The 25,648-nt window shown below is 42.2% G+C and overlaps 1 protein-coding gene across 1 annotated transcript in view; it reads left to right on the top strand.

The window, feature by feature from the left end:
* LOC126271480 (uncharacterized) overlaps positions 1-25,648 on the top strand; it is a 137,535-nt gene that overhangs the window by 67,527 nt on the left and 44,360 nt on the right. Inside the window, exon 5 of the mRNA XM_049974157.1 lies at positions 4,257-4,432. Within this exon, the coding sequence (XP_049830114.1) occupies positions 4,257-4,432 (176 nt within the window). The remainder of the gene's footprint in view (positions 1-4,256; positions 4,433-25,648) is intronic.

Genomic DNA, 25,648 nt, shown 5'->3' with positions numbered 1-25,648 from the left:
TTGATTTTTTCCCTCTAACATTAACAGTTCCTTCAAAATATTTTGCTCTTTGTCACAGTCAAAAACTCGTAAGAACAATTTACACTTGCACATGTTCGTCCTTTTGTCAGGAAAGTCAATTAACTAATTATGGCTACCCTCTCACATGGCGCCACGTACAATTTCCCCTCCCCCCTTCCTCCCCTCCTTTCGTTTCGCTATTTTTAATATAATGTTGCTTTTAGGAAATATGAAACTGCTAAAATTTCTTTGTTATGTGTAATTCAATTTACCTATGGATAGGGTGACCATATGCAGACGTATAAAAAAGAGGAATAACAACTTGAAAAACGAGGACGAAGTTAGAAAAAAGAGGACACACGGAAACATACGCTCAAATATAATTAATCAGTTATTTAATAGAAATAACACACACTCCTTACTTCTCTGAAGATCCGATGTTGTGTAGAAGTGTAGGCTTCCTTAGCAGATAGTCGTAGAAATATACACAGGAAATTCTGGAGCATAACCGTACATTTAACAGATTCAAGATTCAACCTATTCCTGTCATCAGTCCACGGTGTTGCAATGAGAGAAAATATTCTTTTCCATTTGCATTGTGCCCTGATATGCCGAAAAATTATTTGGCAATTTTTAACAATTTTGAATGACAATCAACAGACTTACTTTCACAAAAATATTTGACCCATTCTTCCTACAAGATGACACACCAAAGTCAGAATCATTACTATTCAGTTTCAGAAATTGCCTAAAATAACAGAATTGATCAAAGTATTTTACATCTTCAATTTCAAAAGCTTTACAATTATCTTGCAAATACAAAAGGCTTTTTTCAGCATCACTGTAGTTAACAATTTTTTAAGAGATATCCATTTAAACAGGAAAAATCGTCAAATATACAGAACCATTGTTTTAATTATTCATGACAAAATCGATACAATTGCATAGCTTCTTCCATAACAAGTTTAACTTCTTTATCAATGCCTTCTTCTGATGCAATTTCTAGCTTCTGTTTAATCTCTACACAATTTTCATTCAATTGGTCCTGAAACACCTTACACACAGTATCTAATATTTCAACCTCTTCAAGCACATAATTGTCCTCCTTTTCTGGCTGCAGAATATTTGAACTGAATACAGACATTAAGGAATACAAACGCCATGAGTAGGCTTCACAAGACCTACCCTCAAAAAAACTGAAACAAAACCTTTAGTGGCTTTCTTTCAGACAGAAAGTAAGATATCAGACCAGGATACGTTTTCACTACCCTTTCAGTACCTGCGGTAAGAGGCAACCACCTAGTTTTCGCAAGAGACAGGACTTGTTTGTAATTTACCTCCACAAATTCACAGTAGAAGTGTAACTGTTCCTTTCTAACAGTGTAAATAGAGAAATAATAACGAATTTTAACAATGCCACACTCCAAACCAACGGAAAGACGGTCAGCTCCATGCTGAGTTGCATTATGTAAAATGTGACCTGGACAGCCCACACCGTTCAAATTCTTATTGTTCTTTCATCTGCCGTGTTATTCTTGCCTTCCTTTCGATTTACACTCCCAGAGTTTTTTTAACATTATTACTGGTAAATGATGCACATTTATTAGAAATACCCACATGTTGTATTGTTTCTGTAACATGCTGTGCACCAGTCTCAGATGTTTCATTTGGAACAGGTTTCAGCTCAATTAGTTTTGTTTTTAAACCACTAAGCTTATAGTCAAAGTACTGAATAAGAGTGGGGAACTTTTTATATTGCCATGGAGACTTTCATTAGTTGAGACACGAAAACAAGATATGACACTCAAAGCTTCCATGGTGACATGCAAGGCATGAGGAGCAATTACTTTATAATTCTTCGAGTTTTTCTTCTGGCTGAGGAGATCTTTCTAGCAACATCTGAATCAAAATAAATGACTTCATTCAACTTTGGCGTACAATCCATTGACCTAGAGCTAAAATTACGCCTAACGTTATTGAATGCTATTGCTCCTTCTCCAGCACGAACTCGCTGATTTAAAGGAGAAGTAGTCTGCTGTTGCTGAAAAATGTGTCTGTACTAGATATTAAACTGCAGCGCTGAAGATTTTTTTATGCTTCTCAGTGGTAATATGATGTTCGAGATCTTGGCCACCTAGCGCAAGATATTTAAAATATTTCAGTGACACAGTGACGTGCATTTCGTTTATAACATTTAAATAAATTAAACGATGTTTACGTATGCTATGCAGAACTGGAGAATTTTACCGCTAGTGTCCCTCATTCAGTTTTCCGAATAAAAATAAATTGAATGACTAAGAAACCATTAAATAAAACCATGACAATAAAATATTCTGTCGAGCTATTTCTTAGCCTTATTGTCCACTGAGACGTAAGTTCCAGCTCCACATATTTTACACTCTGCTTCGAATTCAGTTCTCCCTTTCTTGAAGATAGGATACTGGTACAAAAGGAATCTGAGAATCTGCGCTTGCGTTTAGGCATTGCCAGATTTTTATAAAACTCACTCAGTCGCAATAAACAGCAAATCATATTCACACATGAGTAGTGAAAACAGGATATGAAATCTATAATGCTAAGCCAATGCAATGTCAATCCGGAACTGAATATATGGAGCAGAACTTTTAAATAATCGATATTTGCAATCGGCTACGGATCGATCCATGGTCAGTAGCGGAAAGACCCATAAAACCAACGGTCCTGCAGCCACTGTACATACAGTATTTAATGAAAGAGCAACAGAACGGGAAGAACTGCAAAAATAATTTTTTTACAGTCCACGTTGCGAAAACGGAGGACAATGTAAAAATCCGCCCGTACCCCAGATAAAGACGAGAACATGTCTGAATTTATTCTGTCTTGTTGCTTTGCCAGGATAATTCCGCTACATTCTTCTGTCAGTATCGTCAAACTGGAAACCAAGTTTTTCTCCAAAAGATGAACATAAAAATCAGCTCTGTTGACTTTATCCGCTTAACTTTTGTACGGAAATATTTCGACCACCTGAATCTTGAATTTTCTTTATGTTTACTTACACTTTTTCTTTGTCTCTGCATATAAGTACATGATTCATTTACTACTTAGGAGTATCAGGAGCTCGGGACTACTCACACATATACACAAAAAAACTGATCGTATCCTTAAAATCAAAACTACCCTGGCGCTCTGGGCTGCTCAGTCTCTACACCATATTTAATATTAACATTCGGATGCCTCTACTTCTTGCAGTGACGGCTGCATAGTCTCTGTTTTCATGGTTCAGTTGATACTGTTTACTGCCTATTCTGTTATTTGTTACTCTAAAATCTCCTTAGTGGAGAATTTTATTCTTTGTAAACCATGTATCCTGCAGACTATTACCTAAACTTCATTCCTCATTTTGGTTTATACTGTTGTTGATAAGCCAAGTCACACAATTCGTAATCATTTTCTTCAAGAAAGTCTTGGAGCTGTCTGTGATTGAGTGCATGTCCCCGAATGAAGTTCACAGCGGAAACGACTGGTTTCAGTACACGAGAAATATCTAAGTATTTCCCACAGAGTGGTCCCTGATGCATGTTGCATGGAACCCAAAGATCATACCGAATTTGAAAATCGTCCGACTAAGTCCTGATCTGTCTGCTCCACTACACCCTTCCTCACTCCAGCCAGGTGTGTACCTCCATCAACTGCAACATTTTGAAGCTGGTTCCACTCAACGTTATAGTTTTGAAATTTTCTTGCAGTGGTTACAAAAGTCTTTTCCCGTTCATGTGCCATGAATGCTGGAAACGGATACCTGAAAGTCTAACATGACACCACGAACGAGCACGAGTTGTTGTAATGTACCCGAGAGATCAGTAGACTCATCCAGTGCCAGGAAATACCACAGAGGTTCCTAGCTTTCTCGCGGATCTGTGGCAATAACTTTTTTCAGTTTCTTCTGTTCTCCGAGCAAATGAAATTGCCGAAAGACTGATAACTTCCAAACAATGCACTAAGGTTATTAAGTGCCTTGAGAGCACTCATTCATGCTTTCAAACATTTGTATTGTAGCTACCTACAAATATCTTACGCTCTCTTATCTAATGTTATGGGTTGAGCATTTTGTGTGTTTGATAAGATGTCGCTACACACCTACATTGCGTTAATGTTTTTGTGGCTGCCGACAATAATATAAATGTTATGTAGTACCGATACCTATAAGTGTAAGGTAAGATTGGCTGCTGCTTCTGAATACCATACAAGTAATTTTAACCATTTTCTGTGTGTTGCAGGGTAACCATACGAGCAGTCAGCGTTTCCATGTGTGGATTAAGAACATGGAACGTGTTAGAGACATGCTGCACACGAAATTAAGAGGTTTGGTACGCGATATGCAATCCGTCAGCGAGAACATAGCGAACTACACGGTGGAAGTTGACAAGGACAGACCTGGCAACTATGTACTCAGGTAAAAGTCGGTGTACAAGCTTTTTTCGAACTCAGCATGATTTTTGAGTGTTTATTTCACTTTTTCCCAGGAACTTAGTCTTTAATTTCATGCAAAATACTGAGGTCATTTAATTCAAGGTGGAGTAAAAAAATGTGGCTGATAATAGTGAAGGAAATGGTTACAGCCACTAATCATTTAGAAAGTTTTTGGAGTTCGTTTGGTATTCAGTTTTTGGGTTTTCTTTTATCTTAAAATTTGCACATATCACGCAGCAGATGAGCGGAGCATTTCACTACAATGAACGGTGTTACTACTTTGACTGGAAAAAATACCATTGTTCCCAGACACTATCTAAATTTTCATAATTTATGGAAACAATAACTTGGGAAAATCTGTGCTGCCTGAGGCGTAAAGGCAGCATGTAGTGACCATAACACTACCGCACTAAACTAAGCGCACAGCACAAAAATTATAGTAGCTACAACAAGAAATCCAGCTTATTCCATGTAACAGTGCCTCTAGCGCAGATAATGGCATCAAGGAAGAGGGTTTACAAGTCCTGTTAATCCCAATAAACTAAGGGGGATCCTAAGAAGCGACGAAGACTAAACAGAAAATGGGAGGATGTCGGCAGAAAGGTGGGGACGGGTTTCCATGGTTTTTATATCTTCCGCTGTGATAGGTGTTTAAAAACTGTTCGTACAATACCATGGAGCGTAAATACCGGTAGCTGTGAACGACAGGACAAGGCATGTCTCCCCAGTGTCAGGCATATGGAGCCAAGAGATGGTCGAGTTAGCCTTGACAGGTTAGGTGAGTGTGTCTTGGAGGCAGGAGGCGAAAAATTTTACTTAGATTCTCTTGAGTGTTGGAAAGGTGTGGGTACAGTGAGGGGGATTGTGGTTGGTAAGCCACTGGAAACCTTTCCAGTAGCTACTAGAGTTTACGGGTGCTGTTGTACTGAGTTTAGAGCGTGTTCGTGAACAGTTATAAAGAAATGGGTTGATACAGTTACCGAATTTTAACGCTCCGAATTTTATTACTTAGCTAAAACAGAGTAGGGGTTTGATAAAAAATGTTATACAAATAAATAATAATAATGATGATGATTATAAAATATCCAACATTCCACATAACATCTTCACTTTATGTTTTCTTCCTTCTTTTTTATCTTCCGAGAAATACTTACCCCCAAATTATGCATAGCACAATAGTAACACCTCTTCCACTTTTGGCTCAACATCTCAGTCATTATGGAAGGATGCTGACTCAGTTTTTCAGAATAGCAAATGGGAAGTTGCGGTACAGAAAATGGCCCAGAGATCACCAGTGTGTGTGTGTGTGTGTGTGTGTGTGTGTGTGTGTGTGTGTGTGTGTGTATGGTGAGTGAAGTGTTATGAAACAATGTGTGTATAGTGTGTGCAGTGACTGATAGTGAGATATGAGACAAAAATGTGGCATTACATTTTTAGTAAGTTATTTGTAAAAAGGTACTGTATACCAGGAGTAAATCTAATGATTGTCTCTAACTAGAAGTCTGTAAATAAATGTGTAAACGAATTGGCTTATTTTAAATTGATCTAATTTGTAAATACTTTGACATGTCCCATATCCTTGTAAAAAGAGATCTACAGATGAATAAAGCTACTACTACTAGTAGTAGTAGTAGTAGTAGTAGTAGTAGTACAGATGGCTCGAGTGTATGTAGATTCTATGCGATATGATAGAGGTCCCTAGCTTACGGACACTGTTGGAGCTGTAGTCAAAATATTGTTAATTTTATTTGTTTGTTTAATTTTCTAATTGTTTATTAATTACTACTATAATTGTGTTTCGTTATGAGAGTAAAAGAAAGCGTGAATGGAAATACTGCTTCATATAAAGTTTTTATACCATGCAGTGAAGTAACTGGTCACGTGAGGAATGTTCGTGACTGACCTGTGTATTAGTCATTCGTACCGGGAAATTTGTTGTAGATTATTTCGTCAGTTTATGCTACAGGGGAAATGAGATTCTGATTACATAAACGTAGTTTTATTAAGAGGGCATTAGTTTTAAATTTGTAGGTGTTCTAAATTTATATAGGGCAGTTTAATATTCGGATTCAATGACAATTTTTGATTGGTTCTGTATATATGCGAGAGACTGAGTGGATTTTATGCTGCTTTAAAACTGACCGTGATGTTTCTTGGCCAATCAGAAATAACCAATTCGCCCGTATTTTAGAACTAGAAGCTACTTTTGCCTAGAGAGAGGTGTCGAGTCAAGGCTTGGATCTCATAATGATCAGACATATTGATTTATGCTCCCATAAACATTATTAATATTGTATTATTTCGGTACTAAAATGTTTGAGAAGTGCCATAAAGTGTGGAAGAGAATTCGAGATGTTGCACGGGCTGTAACTCAGACTTTTTGGCGACGTTTATAGTAACTAAATACTATCTGGCGTGATGCTCACTTGCAAACTTGAACAATTTGTTCCATATGACATAGTAACAAGATTTGAGCGAGCAATTCTAAAAGAAGCTGTGACAGATTACCATAAACTGGCTGCGGTTATGATGAGGTGTCCGTGTGAACTTCCCAGACTGCGTACAGTTTAGAGTAAGGCATGCTAGTGACTGGTGTATGCAAGCTTACGCAATTTTACGCATGCAAATACTTTCATTTGACTATTCCTTCCACCGACAAAACAAATTTAGAATGAAATACTCATAACATCCCTCATACCTCATAATCGGTCTGCGATATCGAAACAAGATTTTGGCAAATGATAGCCTGCAAGGAGGAAAGTATTTTGCTATATGGTTAGTATCTATAACCTCATTATTTAGCTCGTTACTCAAGTAACTATAGGCTTTTTTAAAGAAACGATGTAATTTTTAAAACTCATCAGTTGCTGGTAAAAGAGCATTGCTATGAATCAGTTACTTGTATTTTTTTTTCCTCCACCGCAGATATGCTATTTCATAAGCTATTGACCTGACTTGTCCTCACTTTCTCACTTAGTAAACCACTGTTTCAGGATTCTGTCGCAACAGCATCTGCGCTAGCATGTTAGTCAGGTGACATTGTGTCAAGTCTGCGGTGTTTTTGTAAAAGAAGCACATTTTAATATGGCAACAAGAAAAACATTGGTTTTTAGTCAAAATTCATTGCTGATGACGTTTCTCTGAAGAAGAAAATGGGCAAGAAGTAGTGGGCAATACAGTCGCTCCTTTTGTTCAGTTTTAGAAGAATCTTGTAACCTAGTATGTTCTCAATAATGAACATCTGGTACTGAAACTGAGCACAGAATTTTCTTTCTACATTTCAATGATTTAAGAAACATGACAACATTCATATCAAGTAGCACACCATCGTGTTGATCCTATGGGTCAAGGACTAAACTCATTCACCTCAAATATCTTTTAGTTAGCCTCCTCACATGAAAAATGTACCTTGGCGTTGGTGGGGAGGCTTGCGTGCTCAGCGATACAGATAGCTGTAAAGTAGGTGCAACCACAACAGAGGGGTATCTGTTGAGAGGCCAGACAAACGTGTGGTTCCTGAAGAGGGGCAGCAGCCTTTTCAGTAGTTGCAAGGGCAACAGTCTGGATGATTGACTGATCTGGCCTTGTAGCACTAGCCAAAACGGCCTTGCTGTTGTGGTATTGCGAACAGCTGAAAGCAAGGGGAAACTACGGCCGTAATTGTTCCCGAGGGAATGAAGCTTTACTGTATGGTTAAATGACGATGGCGTCCTCTTGGGTAAAATATTCTGGAGGTAAAATAGTCCCCCATTCGGATCTACGGGCAGGAATATTCAGGAGGACGTCCTTATCAGGAGAAAGAAAACTGGCGTTCTGTGGATTGGAGCGTGGAATGTCAGATCCCTTAATTGGGCAGGTAGCTTAGAAAATTTAAAAAGGTAAATGGATAGGTTAACGTTAGATATAGTGGAAATTAGTGAAGTTTAGTGTCAGGAGGAACAACACTCCTGGTCAGGTGAATACAGGGTTATAAATACAAAGTATAATAGGGGTAATGCAGGAGTAGGTTTAATAATAAATAAAAAATAGGAGTGTGGGTAAGCTTCTTTGATAACAACAACAAAAAATCCACTACAAACAGCGTCACTGTTAACACAAAAATTTGAATCCCTGTGGGGTATGCCATGTGGGAGTTTCTTCCCTGAAGAACTGATACATAGGTTACTTTCAAAAATGTAGCTTGCTTTGTTTGTGAACTAGTTACCAAGGAATTTCCTTTTATTGAATTTCTTGATGCGTGGCATAGTTCGTATTTATTGCACACCAAAGGATACGTACTTTCACAAATATAGGTAGCATTTGTGGAACAAACATTCAGTAACATGTGAACAAACTGCTTCAGCGAAACAGAAGTAAATACTAGCAAAAATAATCATTTGCAGACTCTTGAGAGCTGCACTTTACCACAGTCTACCATAACAGTTGCGACACTCACTGCTGCAAAAGTTGTTACCGTTTGACAGCTGGAGCGACACTAGCGCTCCATGCGGCAAGAAAGGACAACTTCATATGCGCCTTAAGAATAGTGTTTGTTTTGGATCCCTTTCCTACGTTATTTAAGAAATATTTGAATTATTTTTTTTGCCTCAAGGTGTTTGTGTAACATCGGAAGACATAGATATTTCTAAAAATGATTCTAAAATAAGCGCAAGTATAGATAAAACTCATGAATCCAGTGGCAAGTTACAATACGTTCACGAAGAAACACTTGTGACATTGGATATAAGTGCAACTTAGCACGTTGATATCAATGGAATATAAACACATAGATTCACACATAAGAAGCACAGACATGTACCTCTACATGCAAAGCCGGCCGGAGTGGCCGAGAGGTTCTAGGCGATACAGTCTGGATCCGCGCGACCACTACGGTCGGTTAGGTTTAAGTAGTTCTAAGTTCTAGGGGACTGATGACCTAAGCAGTTAAGTCCCATAGTGCTCAGAGCCAGTTGAACCATTTTTTCAAATTTATACTGACTTTTTGATCACCCGGTATATGTTGTTGTTGTTGTGGTCTTCAGTCCTGAGACTGGTTTGATGCAGCTCTCCATGCTAATCTATCCTGTGCAAGCTTCTTCACCTCCCAGTACCTACTGCAACCTACATCCATCTGAATCTGCTTAGTGTATTCACCTCTTGGTCTCCCTCTACTACTTTTACCCTCCACACTGCCCTCCAGTGCTAAATTTGTGGTCCCTTGATACCTCAGGACATGTCCTACCAACCGATCCCTTCATCTAGTCAAGTTGTGCCACAAACTTCTCTTCTCCCCAATCCTATTCAGTACCTCCTCACTAGTTACGTGATCTACCCACCTAATCTTCAGCATTCTTCTGTAGCACCACATTTCAAAAACTTCTATTCTCTTCTTGTCCAAACTATTTATTGTCCATGTTTCACTTCCATACATGGCTACACTCCATACAAATACTTTCAGAAACGACTTCCTGACACTTAAATCTATACTCGATGTTAACAAATTTCTCTTCTTCAGAAATTCTTTCCTTGCCATTTCCAGTCTACATTTTATATCCTCTCTATTTCGACCATCATCAGTTATTTTGCTCCCCAAATAGCAAAACTCCTTTACTACTTGAAGTGTCTCATTTCCTAATCTAATTCCCTCAGCATCACCTGACTTAATTCGACTACATTCCATTATCCTCATTTTGCTTTTGTTGATGTTCATTCCCTCCTTTCAAGACTCTGTCCATTCCGTTCAACTGTTCTTCTAAGTCCTTTGCCGTCTCTGACAGAATTACAATGTCATCGGCGAGCCTCAAAGTTTTCATTTCTTCTTCCGGGATTTTAATACCTATTCCAAATTTTTCTTTTGTTTCCTTTACTGCTTGCTCAATATACAGATTGAATAACATTGGGGAGAGGCTACAACTCTGTCTCACTCCCTTCCCAACCACTGCTTCTCTTTCATGCCCCTCGACTCTTATAACTGCCATCTGGTTTCTGTACAAATTGTAAATAGCCTTTCGCTCCCTGTATTTTACCCCTGCCACCTTTAAAATTTGAAAGAGAGTATTCCAGTTAACATTGTCAAACGCTTTCTCTAAGTCTACAAATGCTAGAAACGTAGGTTTGCCCTTCCTTAATCTTCCTTCTAAGATAAGTCGTAAGGTCAGTATTGCCTCACGTGTTCCAATATTTCTATGGAATCCAAACTGATCTCCCCTTAGGTCAGCTTCTATCAGTTTTCCATTCGTCTGTAAATAATTCGCGTTAGTATTTTGCAGCTGTGGCTTATTAAACTGATTGTTCGGTAATTTTCACATCTGTCAACACCTGCTTTCTTTGGGATTGGAATTATTATATTCTTCTTGAAGTCTGAGGGTATTCACCTGTCTCGTACATCTTGCTCACCAGATGGTAGAGTTTTGTCAGGACTGGCTCTCCCAAGGCTGTCAGTAGTTCTAATGGAATTATGTCTACTTCCGGGGCCTTGTTTCGACTTAGGCCTTTCAGTGCTCTGTCAAACTCTTCACGCAGTATCGTATCTCCCATTTCATCTTCATCTACATCCTCTTCCATTTCCATAATATTGTCCACAAGTACATTACCCTTGTATAGACCCTCTATATACTCCTTCTACCTTTCTGCTTTCCCCTCTTTGCTTAGAACTGGGTTTCCATCTGAGCTCTTGATATTCATACAAGTGGCTCTCTTTTCTCCAAAGGTCTCTTTAGTTTTCCTGTAGGCTGTATCTATCTTACCCCTAGTGAGCTAAGCCTCTACATCCTTACATTTGTCCTCTAGCCATGCCTGCTTAGCCATTTTGCACTTCCTGACGATCTCATTATGAGACCTTTGTATTCCTTTTTGCCTGCTTCATTTACTGCATTTTTATATTTTCTCCTTTCATCAATTAAATTCAATATTTCTTCTGTTACCCAAGGATTTCTACTAGCCCTCGTTTTTTTACCTACTTGATCCTCTGCTACCTTCACTACTTCATCCCTCAGAGCTACCCATTCTTCTTCTACTGTATTTATTTTCCCCATTCCTGTCAATTCTTCCCTTATGCTCTCCCTGAAACTCTGTATAACCTGTGGTTTAGTCAGTTTATCCAGGTCCCATCTCCTTAAATTCACACCTTTTTGCAATTTCTTCTGTTTTAATCTACAGTTCATAACCAATAGATTGTGGTCAGAGTCCCCATCTGCCCCTGGCAATTTCCTACATTTTAAAACCTGGTTCCTAAATCTCTGTCTTATCATTATATAATCTATCTGAAATCTGTCAGGGTCTCCAGGCTTCTTCCATGTATACAACCTTCTTTTATGATTCTTGAACCTAGTGTTAGCTATGATTAAGTTATGCTCTGTGCAAAATTCTACCAGACGGCTTCCTCTTTCATTTCTTAGCCCCAATCCATATTCACCTACTATGTTTCCTTCTCTCCCTTTTCCTACTGTCGAATTCCAGTCACCCATGGGCCTTGGCCACAATAATACGTTCGCTATGCTGTTTGTAGTAGCTTACCTGCACTCCTATTTGTACATAAAGTGAAAAGTGGCAAAAGAAAGAAAAAAACATTCATCACTCGGAACTAGCAATTTCTTCACACAGCCCAGGAATCTTTTTGCATTAAGGATATTGCAGATGTGTCTCTGTGATTGCTGGTGGCGTGTTTCAGTGTCCCAGTCATGGGTACAGAAGAAGGAATGGTAGTGGCTGCAGTATTCTATGGAGCTCGTGAGGTGAGAATAAGTTAGTTGGCTGCATGGGTTTAGTATGTGTGTTTGCCAATTCGGTCAAACTTTATTGTAGAAAGGGAGTAGTGTTGGGGATATCTTGAGGTGTACATGGTGCCAAGATGATTCCCAATTTGGATACGACTAAGCTCGGAGAAGTCACCCCAGATTTTACTTGGTGTTTTTAATGTATTTTAGGTGGGTTACCCGTGGTCTAGGGGTAGCGTCTTTGATTCATAATGAAAACGTCTTCGTTCCCGGGTTCGATCCCCGCCACTGCCTAAATTTTGATAAATAATCAGCATTGGCGGCCGAAGACTTCCGGCATAAGAAGTCAGCCTCATTCTGCCAACGGCCTTGTCAAAGAGGGCGGAGGAGCGGATAGAGGTTCATTGCACTCTCTTGTCCTAGGGGTGGGAAATTGCCCCCAAAGGCGGAAGAATCAGCAATGATCAATGAGACGAGGATGCAGAAGGCAATGGAAACCACTGCATTAAAGACACGTAATGTGTATCCACAGGACATGTGGCCTGTAGATGAAGAAGTGTCATGAAGATCTCTCCATTGGCAAAAGATTCCGGAATAGTCCCCCATTTGGATCTCCAGGAGGCGACTGCCAAGGGAGAGGTTACCATGAGAAAAAGATTGAATAATCAACGAAAGGATAATGTTCTACGAGTCGGGGCGTGGAATGTCAGAAGCGTGAACGTGGTAGGGAAACTAGAAAATCTGAAAAGGGAAATGCAAAGGCTCAATCTGGATATAGTAGGGGTCATTGAAGTGAAGTGGAAGGAAGACAAGGATTTCTGGTCAGATGAGTATCGGGTAATATCAACAGCAGCAGAAAGTGGTATAACAGGTGTAGGATTCGTTATGAATAGGAAGGTAGGGCAGAGGGTCTGTTACTGTGAACAGTTCAGTGACTGGGTTGTTCTAATCAGAATCGACAGCAGACCAACACCGACAACGATAGTTCAGGTATACATGCCGACGTCGCAAGCTGAAGATGAACAGATAGAGAAAGTGTATGAGGATATTGAAAGGGTAACGCAGTATGTAAAGGGGGACGAAAATCTAATAGTCATGGGCGACTGGAATGCAGTTGTAGGGGAAGGAGTAGAAGAAAAGGTTACTGGAGAATATGGGCTTGGGACAAGGAATGAAAGAGGAGAACGACTAATTGAGTTCTGTAACAAGTTTCAGCTAGTAATAGCGAATACCTTGTTCAAGAATCACAAGAGGAGGATGTATACTTGGAAAAGGCCGGGAGATACGGGAAGATTTCAATTAGATTACATCATGGTCAGACAGAGATTCCGAAATCAGATACTGGATTGTAAGGCGTACCCAGGAGCAGATCACAATATAGTAGTGATGGAGAGTAGGCTGAAGTTCAAGACATTAGTCAGGAAGAATCAATACGCTAAGAAGTGGGATACGGAATTTCTAAGGAATGACGAGATACGTTTGAAGTTCTCTAACGCTATAGATACAGCAATAAGGAATAGCGCAGTAGGCAACACAGTTGAAGAGGAATGGACGTCTCTAAAAAGGGCCATCACAGAAGTTGGGAAGGAAAACATAGGTACAAAGAAGGTAGCTGCGAAAAAACCATGGGTAACAGAAGAAATACTTCAGTTGATTGATGAAAGCAGGAAGTACAAACATATTCCGGGAAAATCAGGAATACAGAAATACAAGTCGCTGAGGAATGAAATAAATAGGAAGTGCAGGGAAGCTAAGACGAAATAACTGCAGGAAAAATGTTAAGACATCGAAAAAGATATGATTGTCGGAAGGACAGACTCAGCGCACAGGAAAGTCAAAACAACCTTTGGTGACATTAAAAGCAACGGTGGCAACATTAAGAGTGCAACGGGAATTCCACTGTTAAATGCAGAGGAGAGAGCAGATAGGTGGAAAGAATACATTGAAAGCCTCTATGAGGATGAAGATTTGTCTGATGAGATAGAAGAAGAAACAGGAGTCGGTTTAGAAGAGATTGGGGATCCAGTATTGGAATCGGAATTTAAAAGAGCTTTGGAGGACTTACGGTCAAATAAGGCAGAAGGGATAGATAACATTCCATCAGAATTTCTAAAATCATTAGGGGAAGTGACAACAAAACGATTATTCACGTTGGTGTGTAGAATATATGAGTCTGGCGACATACCATCTGACTTTCGGAAAAGCATCATCCACACGATTCCGAAGACGGCAAGAGCTGACAAGTGCGAGAATTATCGCACAATCAGCTTAACAGCTCATGCATCGAAGCTGCTTACAAGAATAATATACAAAAAAATGGAAAAGAAAATTGAGAATGCGCTAGGTGACGATCAGTTTGGCTTTAGGAAAGGTAAAGGCACGAGAGAGGCAATTCTGACGTTACGGCTAATAATGGAAGCAAGGCTAAAGAAAAATCAAGACACGTTCATAGGATTTGTCCACCTGGAAAAAGCATTCGACAATATAAAATGGTGCAAGATGTTCAAGATTCTGAAAAAAGTAGGGGTAAGCTATAGGGAGAGACGGGTCATATACAATATGTACAACAACCAAGAGGTAATAATAAGAGTGGACGATCAAGAACGAAGTTCTTGTATTAGGAAGGGTGTAAGACAAGGCTGTAGCCTTTCGCCCCTATCTTCAATCTGTGCATTGAGGAAACAATGATGGAAATAAAAGAAAGGTTCAGGAGTGGAATTAAAATACAAGGTGAAAGGATATCAATGATACGATTCGCTGATGACATTGCTATCCTGAGTGAAAGTGAAGAAGAATTAAATGATCTGCTGAACGGAATGAACAGTCTAATGAGTACACAGTATGGTTTGAGAGTAAATCGGAGAAAGACGAAGGTAATGAGAAGTAGTAGAAATGAGAACAGCGAGAAACTTAACATCAGGATTGATGGTCACGAAGTCAATGAAGTTAAGGAATTCTGCTACCTAGGCAGTAAAATAACCAATGACGGGCGGAGCAAGGAGGACATCAAAAGCAGAGTCGCTATGGCAAAAAAGGCATTTCTGGCCAAGAGAAGTCTACTAATATCAAATACTGGCCTTAATTTGAGGAAGAAATTTCAGAGGATGTACGTCTGGAGTACAGCATTGTATGGTAGTGAAACATGGACTGTGGGAAAACCGGAACAGAAGAGAATCGAAGCATTTGAGATGTGGTGCTATCGACGAATGTTGAAAATTAGGTGGACTGATAAGATAAGGAATGAGGAAGTTCTACGCAGAATCGGAGAGGAAAGGATAAGGAGAAGGGACAGGATGATAGGACATCTGCTAAATCATGAGGGAATGGCTTCCATGGTACTAGAGGAAGCTGTAGAGGGCAAAAACTGTAGAGGAAGACAGAGATTTGAATACGTCAAGCAAATAATTGAGGACGTAGGTGGCAACTGCTACTCTGAGATGAAGAGGTTAGCACAGGAAAGGAATTCGAGGCGGGCCGCATCAAACCAGTCAGTAGACAGATGACAAAAAAAAACAAAAAACAGTGGGATGGATAATATGGTGGGAAGTTTGGATTAGGATTGACAATTGGGCTGAGTCATGATCACTTCCAATTGGATCAAGGACTCCTGAAGATATGCTTCTGAAGAAATTGGCAGAGGAGTCACTTAGGGGGATGCGTATATCACGGAGGTGGAGTAGGTCTCCTGAAAGGCCAGTAATCAGGAACACCCCCAACTACGCTCAGCATAGGAGTTGCTCTGAATATACAGGTCAGCAACAATAATATAGGTGGAGAACGACTGCTCAGTGTGAGCGTGGAAACTGTAAGGTATAGAACGACTAAGGTAGATATACACTCCTGGAAATTGAAATAAGAACACCATGAATTCATTGTCCCAGGAAGGGGAAACTTTATTGACACATTCCTGTGGTCAGATACATCACATGATCACACTGACAGAACCACAGGCACATAGACACAGGCAACAGAGCATGCACAATGTCGGCACTAGTACAGTGTATATCCACCTTTCGCAGCAATGCAGGCTGCTATTCTCCCATGGAGACGATCGTAGAGATGCTGGGTGTAGTCCTGTGGAACGGCTTGCCATGCCATTTCCACCTGGCGCCTCAGTTGGACCAGCGTTCGTACTGGACGTGCAGACCGCGTGAGACGACACTTCATCCAGTCCCAAACATGCTCAATGGGGGACAGATCCGGAGATCTTGCTGGCCAGGGTAGTTGACTTACACCTTCTAGAGCACGTTGGGTGGCACGGGATACATGCGGACGTGCATTGTCCTGTTGGAACAGCAAGTTCCCTTGCCGGTCTAGGAATGGTAGAACGATGGGTTCGATGACGGTTTGGATGTACCGTGCACTATTCAGTGTCCCCTCGACGATCACCAGTGTAGGAGATCGCTACCTACACCATGATGCCGGGTGTTGGCCCTGTGTGCCTCGGTCGTATGCAGTCCTGATTGTGGCGCTCACCTGCACGGCGCCAAACAAGCATACGACCATCATTGGCACCAAGGCAGAAGCGACTCTCATCGCTGAAGACGACACGTCTCCATTCGTCCCTCCATTCACGCCTGTTGCGACACCACTGGAGGCGGGCTGCACGATGTTGGGGCGTGAGCGGAAGACGGCCTAACGGTGTGCGGGACCGTAGCCCAGCTTCATGGAGACGGTTGCGAATGGTCCTCGCCGATACCCCAGGAGCAACAGTGTCCCTAATTTGCTGGGAAGTGGCGGTGCGGTCCCCTACGGCACTGCGTAGGATCCTACGGTCTTGGCGTGCATCCGTGCGTCGCTGCGGTCCGGTCCCAGGTCGACAGGCACGTGCACCTTCCGCCAACCACTGGCGACAACATCGATGTACTGTGGAGACCTCACGCCCCACGTGTTGAGCAATTCGGCGGTACGTCCACCCGGCCTCCCGCATGCCCACTATACGCCCTCGCTCAAAGTCCGTCAGCTGCACATACGGTTCACGTCCACGCTGTCGCGGCATTCTACCAGTGTTAAAGACTGCGATGGAGCTCCGTATGCCACGGCAAACTGGCTGACACTGAAAGCGGCGGTGCGCAAATGCTGCGCAGCTAGCGCCATTCGACGGCCAACACCGCGGTTCCTGATGTGTCCGCTGTGCCGTGCGTGTGATCATTGCTTGTACAGCCCTCTCGCAGTGTCCGTAGCAAATATGGTGGGTCTGACACACCGGTGTCAATGTGCTCTTTTTTCCATTTCCAGGAGTGTAGATGATGGTACAGGCGAATGTTAGGGTGATAAAATACATGCTCAGGATAAAGTGTTCAGCAGGATGATTGAAAAGGCTACGTAGCTTAATGGGGTTATTTTTAGAAATCAATTGCTACTCCACATCTGGCTGCTGTGTGGGGATTTATTGGCTCCCTACTCAGCATCTGGCTTGGCTGCTGTATTTGTTCACAGTAGGTAATAGGGAAACATGCAGATAGTGTGGTGGAGTAAAATCACGAATGTTGTTTCGGCAAGTGTATTGGAGAGTAGGACTGTTTTGAAATCTACGTTGGAGTAAAAGATAATGTGCTGCAGTGACGCTATTTGGAATTAGGAACGTTTAGATGCGGAAGAAGGTAGCTGTAGCTAAGGCTGGTAAAGTGTCGAACATACAATTGGTTGTGGGAGTAGATGCTGGTTAAACTGAGGTGGAATACAGATTTTGCAGCTAGTAGCATTGTTGTAGGGTGCAGAGACGTTCAGTAGGATGGATGTTTTTGAGGACTGTGGAAACAAATACAAATAAATCTTTCTCTATCACTTATGCCAGTCTTTGTGAAGATGATGAGATCTGTAGTGGCGACAGGTCTGTGGGTTTTTACACTAGTTCATGTGGTGCTAGTTGTACTGGAGACAGTGGAGGCAATGGATGGCTTGAAGCTGGGCTCTGGATAGTATAGCGTAATGGCCCTGGAGAGCAGTCAAGGCGGTGTTTTTAACTAGTTCGTCAATGTTACTGGAGGATTCTGAGAAAAGAAGGATTAAACTAATTGGATCGTGGTACTTGCAATGTGGATGAAAATTCGGATTTCTGAGGTGGGATGTGCATTGATTTTCTGTAAATATAGGTGATCAGAGAGGATCTACTGGTATGTGTCCATGAATGCCTTGAATCCCCTTGTGGTTTTTTAATACAGGAAAAAATTGTGGTAAGATCTTATGAGACCAAACTGCTGAGGTCGTCAGTCCCTAAGCTTACACACTACTTAATCTAACTTAAACTAACTTACGCTAAGGATAACACACACACCCATGCCCAAGGGAGGACCCGAACCTCTGACGGAGGGTTTTAATATAGGGTGAGGATTCTTTTGGTGTGTTTCGATTGTGTGGTTTAATGACTGCATGGATGAGGTTTGTCAGATTGTAGGTAGCACCCGCTGGGTTCAGTTAGGGACATTAACAGACACTTGTGATGTTGGTGACATCAGTGCAACGATGGCGGCTCTAGCTGGAACTACTGGCACTGGTGGTGCTGCTGCCAATGGAGCGGGTCTTGGTGCTGGGGCTGGCGATGGTTTCAGTGTTAGTGCTGTCGGTTTCACTGGTGTTGGAGCCAACGGTGGTGAGAGTAACGGTTCAAGTGATAATGATGGCCCTGGAGCATTTGGCGTTGGCAGAGGGGAAGTAGCTGCAAAATTGGAGCTCGTCATGAGCGTTAAAACACTGGAGAAGAAAGGGAAGGATAGTCAACTACGAGAGTAATCCCAAAAGTAAAGTCTCCTATTTTTTTTATAATTTTATAGACCCATTTATTTCTACAATGGTTTACATCAGTTTACAGCTTGAACATTTAGCTATTTTTCGACATAATCACCATTTCTGTCGATGCTTTTTTGTAGACGCTGTGGCAGTTTTTGTATGCCCATGTCATTCCAACTCACCGCCATGCTGTTCAGAAAGTTATGAACGTCTTCTTTCATCTCGTCATCGGAGCTGAATCGCTGGGACCACAATTAACGCTGACAGGTACTGCGAGACTCTGAAAAAACTCAAACGGGCAATTCAGAACCGGAGAAGAGGAATGTTGAGCAAGGGCGTACACATTCTCCATGACAACGCTCACCCACACATCGCTCGGCAAACCGTTGCTCTCCTGCAACAGTTTCAGTCGAACGTAGTCACCACCCACCCTATAGTCCTTACTTGGCGCCCAGTGACTATCACCTGTTCGCTAGATTAGACTATTATATGTTCCCTAGGTTAAAAGGAAAAGCGATTCAGCTCCGACAACGAGGTGAAAGAAGAGCAGCATGGTGGTGAGCTGGTATGACATGGTATACAAAAACTGCCGCAGCGTCTACAAAAATGCATCGACAGAAATGGTAATTATGTCGACAAATAGCTAAACGTTCAAGCTGTAAATGATGTAAACCATTGTAGAAATAAACAGGTCTATGTCATTATACAAAAAATAGGAGACCTTACATTTGGGATTACCCTCGTAATAGGTGACTGCTGGTAAAGAAGCTGAGTTGGTGGGATACATTAGTTTGATTATTTTCGGTTCGACATCAGTGCGGAGGTGTATCAGTGGCCGTGGAACTGCAACAGAGCTTTGACACTGTCCTTGTTCAAGCAGTCGAGTTTCAAGTACGCACGGGGAGTAGTCTTATAGTAAATAGAGTATTCCGTTGAGGGGGCATTTCTCTGTCCCTACTCGTTATAAGAATGTGCAACGCCAACTTACGCTATTAGTGGTAAAGTTGCCATTTGTGCAAAATAATTTTTGGTTAGATCGTTGACGAAGTCATTTAATGTCTCAGTCGGTTCATTTCAACATTTTGACACTTTACTATGGTCATCAACTAGCTGTCTGAGAATGTCTTACGCCAGGCATAAAATTCTGAGGCGCACTTTTCTTTTAAGCCATCGGCGAAACGTTAATTTTGTCACTCCCCGTGCATTCCCTTCCCCGTGAGCGACAAGGTCAATCCCAAGTTACTGCTTTGTCAGGATCAATTCTCCGTTTCGTTGAATCGATGGGCCACCCCTCTGATGGTGATTCAGAAGCCCTGGAGCACCGAGCTCCTTTGTGGCGATTTTAAACAGACGATTAATGTGCAATGTGTCACGGATTCATATCCAAGTCCATGGATGGAGTGTTCGTAGGCGAAGTTACTGGTAGGCGAGTATTTTTTTTTTCCTTCGTCCACTTGTGTGATGTGTACCTGCGGTTGATCTGGACATAATTTCTCGGAATTTCTTGTTACTCAACAACTCGTTTGGATTGTACCAGATTAATTGCTTGCCATTTGGGACTTCACTGCCGTCGGAAATTTATCAGGGCTATCTGAAGCACATGATTCGGGACATTCACCTTCAGTACATCTGGGACACGGATTCTACACGAAGGGAGCATTTACGAAGTCTCTAGTCGGTTTTCCACAGCCTGCTGGAGAATAGCCTCCATTGCAAAAGTTCCTTGTCTCCGAAAGTGACAAGAGCTTACCAAAGAGGGCCTCGTTCCTACGGACGAGCACATCGAAGCCCTCATCAGCCTGCCAGCGCCCAGAAACCTGAAGGGACTCCATTCATTTTTGGACAATATTTCATATTACGCTAAGTTCATTCCACAGGTTGCACACTTCTGCCATCCTCTTAAATAGACTTCGTCGAAGTGGCGTTCAATTTGTCTGGTCTGCGGATTCTCAGTGGTCTTTCTTGTGCCTCAGGCAGTGTTTGTACTCCGTTCCCCGTTTGGCGTTATTGACACCGGGTAGGCTTTTAACGCTGGCGTGTTATGTGTCCCGGTGTGGCATTGGTGTGGTTCTGTCCCGTCAAACCCAGATGACACCTAGCAGCCCATTGCTTACAAATCAAAGATGTGGCACAGCATAGTTATTCATAGGTAGGTAAGGAGGCACTGGCTATCATTTATGGAATTAAGAAGATTCATGTTTTCTTGTATGGAACAAAGTTCCTACTGATCACCCAGCACAAGTCTCCCTATTCGGCCTTCATCTCAAGCTGTTCGACAGGACTGCCCACCGACTGCAGAAGTGGGCGTTCTTCCTCAGTAGTTATTCTTATGACATTCATTGCCGATACAGGGCCCAGCATCAAAATGCTGATGTGCTATTACAGTTCCTGGTAAGGTCCGATCTGGAGTTCGATCAGCAGCAGACTCCCGTGTTCATGTTGGATTCTATTTAGCAGAAAACCTTGTTGGATTTTGCACTGACAACAGGGGAGGTCGCGACCACCACAGGCAATGACCTGCTTTTCCAGAGAATCGTTTCAGCTGTCTTGATGAGCTGGCCAGAGTATGTCTCTGTGGGTGTGGGCCGGCCGCTGTGGCCGAGCGGTTCTAGGCGCTTCAATCCGGAACCGCGCGACTGCTACGGTCACAGGTTCTAATCCTGCCTCGGGCATGGATGTGTGTGATGTCCTTAGGTTTAAGTAGTTCTAAGTCTAGGGGACTGATGACCTCAGATGTTAAGTCCCATAGAGCCATTTGTGGGTGCGGATCCTCGAGTGGCGTATGTGTCGGTTGATGAACCGACCACGGCATAACAGCGCGGATGATTATAATGGACATGAAATAATCGTCGACATGGACGGGTGGTGCGACACAGATTTTCTATTTACAGTGTAACTTTTGTTTTCCTTTTACAAAAAGTCATATGAACAATGCAGTACACATAAAATCAGCATATTTTCCTTCGGCCAGCACCTCATGTTTCACTTCGGCCTGCACCTGATTGTACTTCTTTGGTTCCAATCCTGCGTTTTCGACTACACAATAAAAAGGATTTGTGTATTGGAACAAAGTACTTTTCGCTTCACACACCATTCTTAAATCTGATCAATTAGTCACATTTTTAACCTCTACTGAATGTTTAGGTTCAGAACGGATTGTAACTACAAACTGGTTTCTACCATTATGTCTACACCGAGGTATGCCAGTGGTATCAAATCCCTGCAACGAAAACGCACCCAGCTTGTATCACTAATTGATATTCTGGGTTTTTCGATACGCTCTTGCTTTTCAAAGAATTTCTTAGATGCCTGATTGTCTTCAATAATTCGTCAAATACACGCATTTATCTTATACACATATACCTTAATCTTATTAATTATTACATTATCATACATGTTTCTCAGAAACTGCTTTTAATAGTTAAGCTTTTAGTACGAAAAACAAGGAAACATTTTCGCTTATGTATCAATCTTACCTTCTCATCATAATTAAATGTTATATTAAATGTATTGATGAACTTTGTAATCCAACAAGCCATTGACGCAAATTGTGAAACACACTTCTGGAAGCTTGTCGTATCAGTTGATAGCATTAGTGATGGTAGAAAGCACCTTTTCTACAGTTTGTATAAAGATGAGTGTACGCTGAATATTGTAATGCTGAAGAGCCATTTGCATCACGTAATCACTCACACATTCATGCACACCTAAAATTAGATAGTGATCTTAGTATTGAAGACTTTAGGAATAAACTGTTATGGTTGTTTGGAAGTATAGCCAGCGTTTGATGTCAGGTTTGTAAGTCCAGAAGGAACAGGTACTGTAATGGCTGGCAAGACCTGTGTGAGCAGAATCACGCTACACTGCCACACCAATTTTCCTCTTGGGCTATCCTGGAGCACACTTAGGACTGGGTGCACGTCGATTTCGTGGGTCTGCTTTTCGACAGCATGTGGATGTTGATGGTCAAACCCTTGCCCAATTTCGCGTACATAAGCAGGCTGTCCTTCACATCATTGACTGCTATTTTTCACATGTTCTCGGTCATTTTTGTTATAAAGGGCTCCTCCAGGACCCTCGTGTCTGATTACGGTCAGCATTTTATGTCGCAGAAGTTCAAAGAGTTTTGCTTTTACAACGACATCCAGCTGCCCCATTTCACCTGGTTTCTAACTTGGAGGTGGAGTACTTCACGCATGCATTCAAGATTCAGATGAAGTAGTTTGTATCAGCTTCTACCGCAATTATGCATTGTCAAGTTTTATGACTATATACCAGGTGACACCAGTCAACCAGCGCAGTCTAGCGAACAGGTTGCATGGGTGCCAATTGCAGGGTCTACTAGATTTGTTGCATCTGAACCATCATGGCCCACTGTTTTTTCCTCCAATGACTACCGTTGGGCCCAGCCTTTTGTCCAGAAGCAGTGGTGACTACAAGGTGTTGTGGTGGGCCACAAAGTTCAGCAGTTCTTTGGGGTTGATGTTAGTCAGAACAGCTGACCCATCATGCAAATGAGCTGCAGATGCACCCTACTGGGCCATCGCCAGAGATGCCTCCCACTCAGACTCCCAGGTGAGTCGTGTCTCCTATTTTTAGCATTGTGCTTCCACGTTACAACCCCATTCATGCCCACCTCTGTCCTCCTTTCCCTTGAAGCCTTGGGCCCCAGCGACACTTACCAATGCAGGGCCCCTGGACTTCGACACACCTCCCTCATAGCTCTTGCCTCCTCTCCCCACTTGCCAGTGGATATGGCCATGCCATTGCCACAGATGGTGCGCAGGCCATTGCCTCAGCCTCAGCACCTTTATGTCTATCCAGTGAAGTATCCTTTGGATGTTGGTCTAGTGCTGGGGTCCCCAGCACTCTCTCTGCTTCTGTGCTAGAGGTCGCGGCCCATGCCTGGCCATTTTTGGCACCTTGTGGCCTTTTGAGGGAGGAGGGATTTAGTATTCCCACCAGCAGACATCGTGACGGCGACATATGAGCTGGCGTGGGTATCGTGGCAGAACAGTGGGGTCAGCTGCCATGGGGGTGCATGCGACACATTGTACAGACAGACCTGCTGACGGAAGTGCTCACCTTGTGGTGGCAGTAAGACAGGTGGAACAGTTCTAACGCTGAATTCAGCCACAGCAGACCTCGGCTTACGCCTCTTGCCAAGTGCCAAATGCCATTTTCATCTTCCGACCAATCAGCGGCCAACATCTGCCATGTTTTTGTTTACCCCTGTGCAGGTGCCTGTGCGGATTCGGTCTTTCTGCTTCCCATACATAGTTTCACACGGCTCATACAGTACCTTGTGTCGATAGTGTTGTGTAGCAGCGTTGTAACGTCTATGCAGATACTTTAGTCAATATCCGCCTATTTCCATCTTTCACACACAAAACAAACCTTAGAGCGAAATCTAAACGTAATTAGCTCGTAAGCAGAGCTGGAATGGTACAATGCACATCAAGAACAATGGTCAGCAACCGGAATACATTAGAGGGAAATTATTTGTGATTTTTCAGTCCCATGACATCCCATGCTTTCCACTGAAACTGGGCCTTTTACATTCTAATTGGCACTGTTTCTCTCAAGTAACACTGGTATCCGAAGATCACTCTACAAGGAGAACGAGTTCTTCTGCACTTTAACTTTCAGTATTTAGTCTTCTCGTCGTTCACCCTGCTATGGGTAACGCAGTCGTTAATTAGGGGAAAAAACTGTCTCAGATTGTAGTTAATTGCTGTTCATTTTATAATACCGTGATAGATTTTGACGCTTCTGTCCTCATCGAAAGATACATCTGGCGCACACACATCGATTTATGGAACGCTCATCTTAGAGCAACAGTTGCCATCTCGTAACTTGCACTGTCGGACAAGAGACACAAAGCACTACACACCAAGATGCATCCCCAGCGGCTGGTTGCACAACAATGTAAACAAATATTTGCGTGCAATAGTGGTGTATTATTTCGTCGTGTTTTACGTCTGTAAACTTTTACTGCTGTACATCAAGTTGCGAATAGGCCGAAGATTCCAGTGTGAAACGCACAATACCAGACAAATGTGCATGCAGTCGACACTCCCTGATGCAGGCAGAAACCACAACTACCGACAATGGTTTAAATGAATAAAACAAGACGCTTACACAGAAACAAGTACACTTTTTAGTAGTTGCAAGGGCGGACCTGAAATAAGAGTACCTTAAGCGATCAGACTGTGCTGTGCTCAAATGTTGGAGTGGATGCAAGGGTCTGGGCAAGTGGAACTGTTTGACATTACATTCACGTTTATCGATTAGGAGGCATCTTTCTTAGAGAGTTCTGCTAATCCAAATACGAAGGTCCCTGTACGATTAAAACTGTTTGTCGTACCGGGAATGGAACCCGGAACGTCGCCTTTCATGGGCACGTACTGATCTGTGCAGGCTCGACTCACGGCCCGTCCTCACAGCTTCAGCGGCGCCAGTAGCTCTCTCCTGCCTTCCCAACTTCACTGAAGTTCTCCTTCATACCTTCCGAGACTAACACTCCTGGAAGGAAGGATCCTGCAGAGAAATGGCTCAGCCACAACCTAGAGCTGTGTTCGGCAACCATTTATTACTCACGGTACATCTAGTAGAAGGGTAGTAGGAGTAATCCATCTAATTACAGACCTATATCATTGAAGTCGGTTTGCAGTAGGGTTTTGGAGCATATACTCTATTCAAACATTATGAATCACCTCGAAGGGAACGATCTATTGATACGTAATCAGCATGGTTTCAGAAAACATCGTTCTTGT

The sequence above is a fragment of the Schistocerca gregaria genome, chromosome 1, assembly GCF_023897955.1.
Source record: "Schistocerca gregaria isolate iqSchGreg1 chromosome 1, iqSchGreg1.2, whole genome shotgun sequence".
NCBI lineage: Eukaryota > Metazoa > Arthropoda > Insecta > Orthoptera > Acrididae > Schistocerca > Schistocerca gregaria.
Note: the sequence above shows the minus strand (reverse complement) of the source record. Positions and strands in the feature narration are given on the sequence as shown.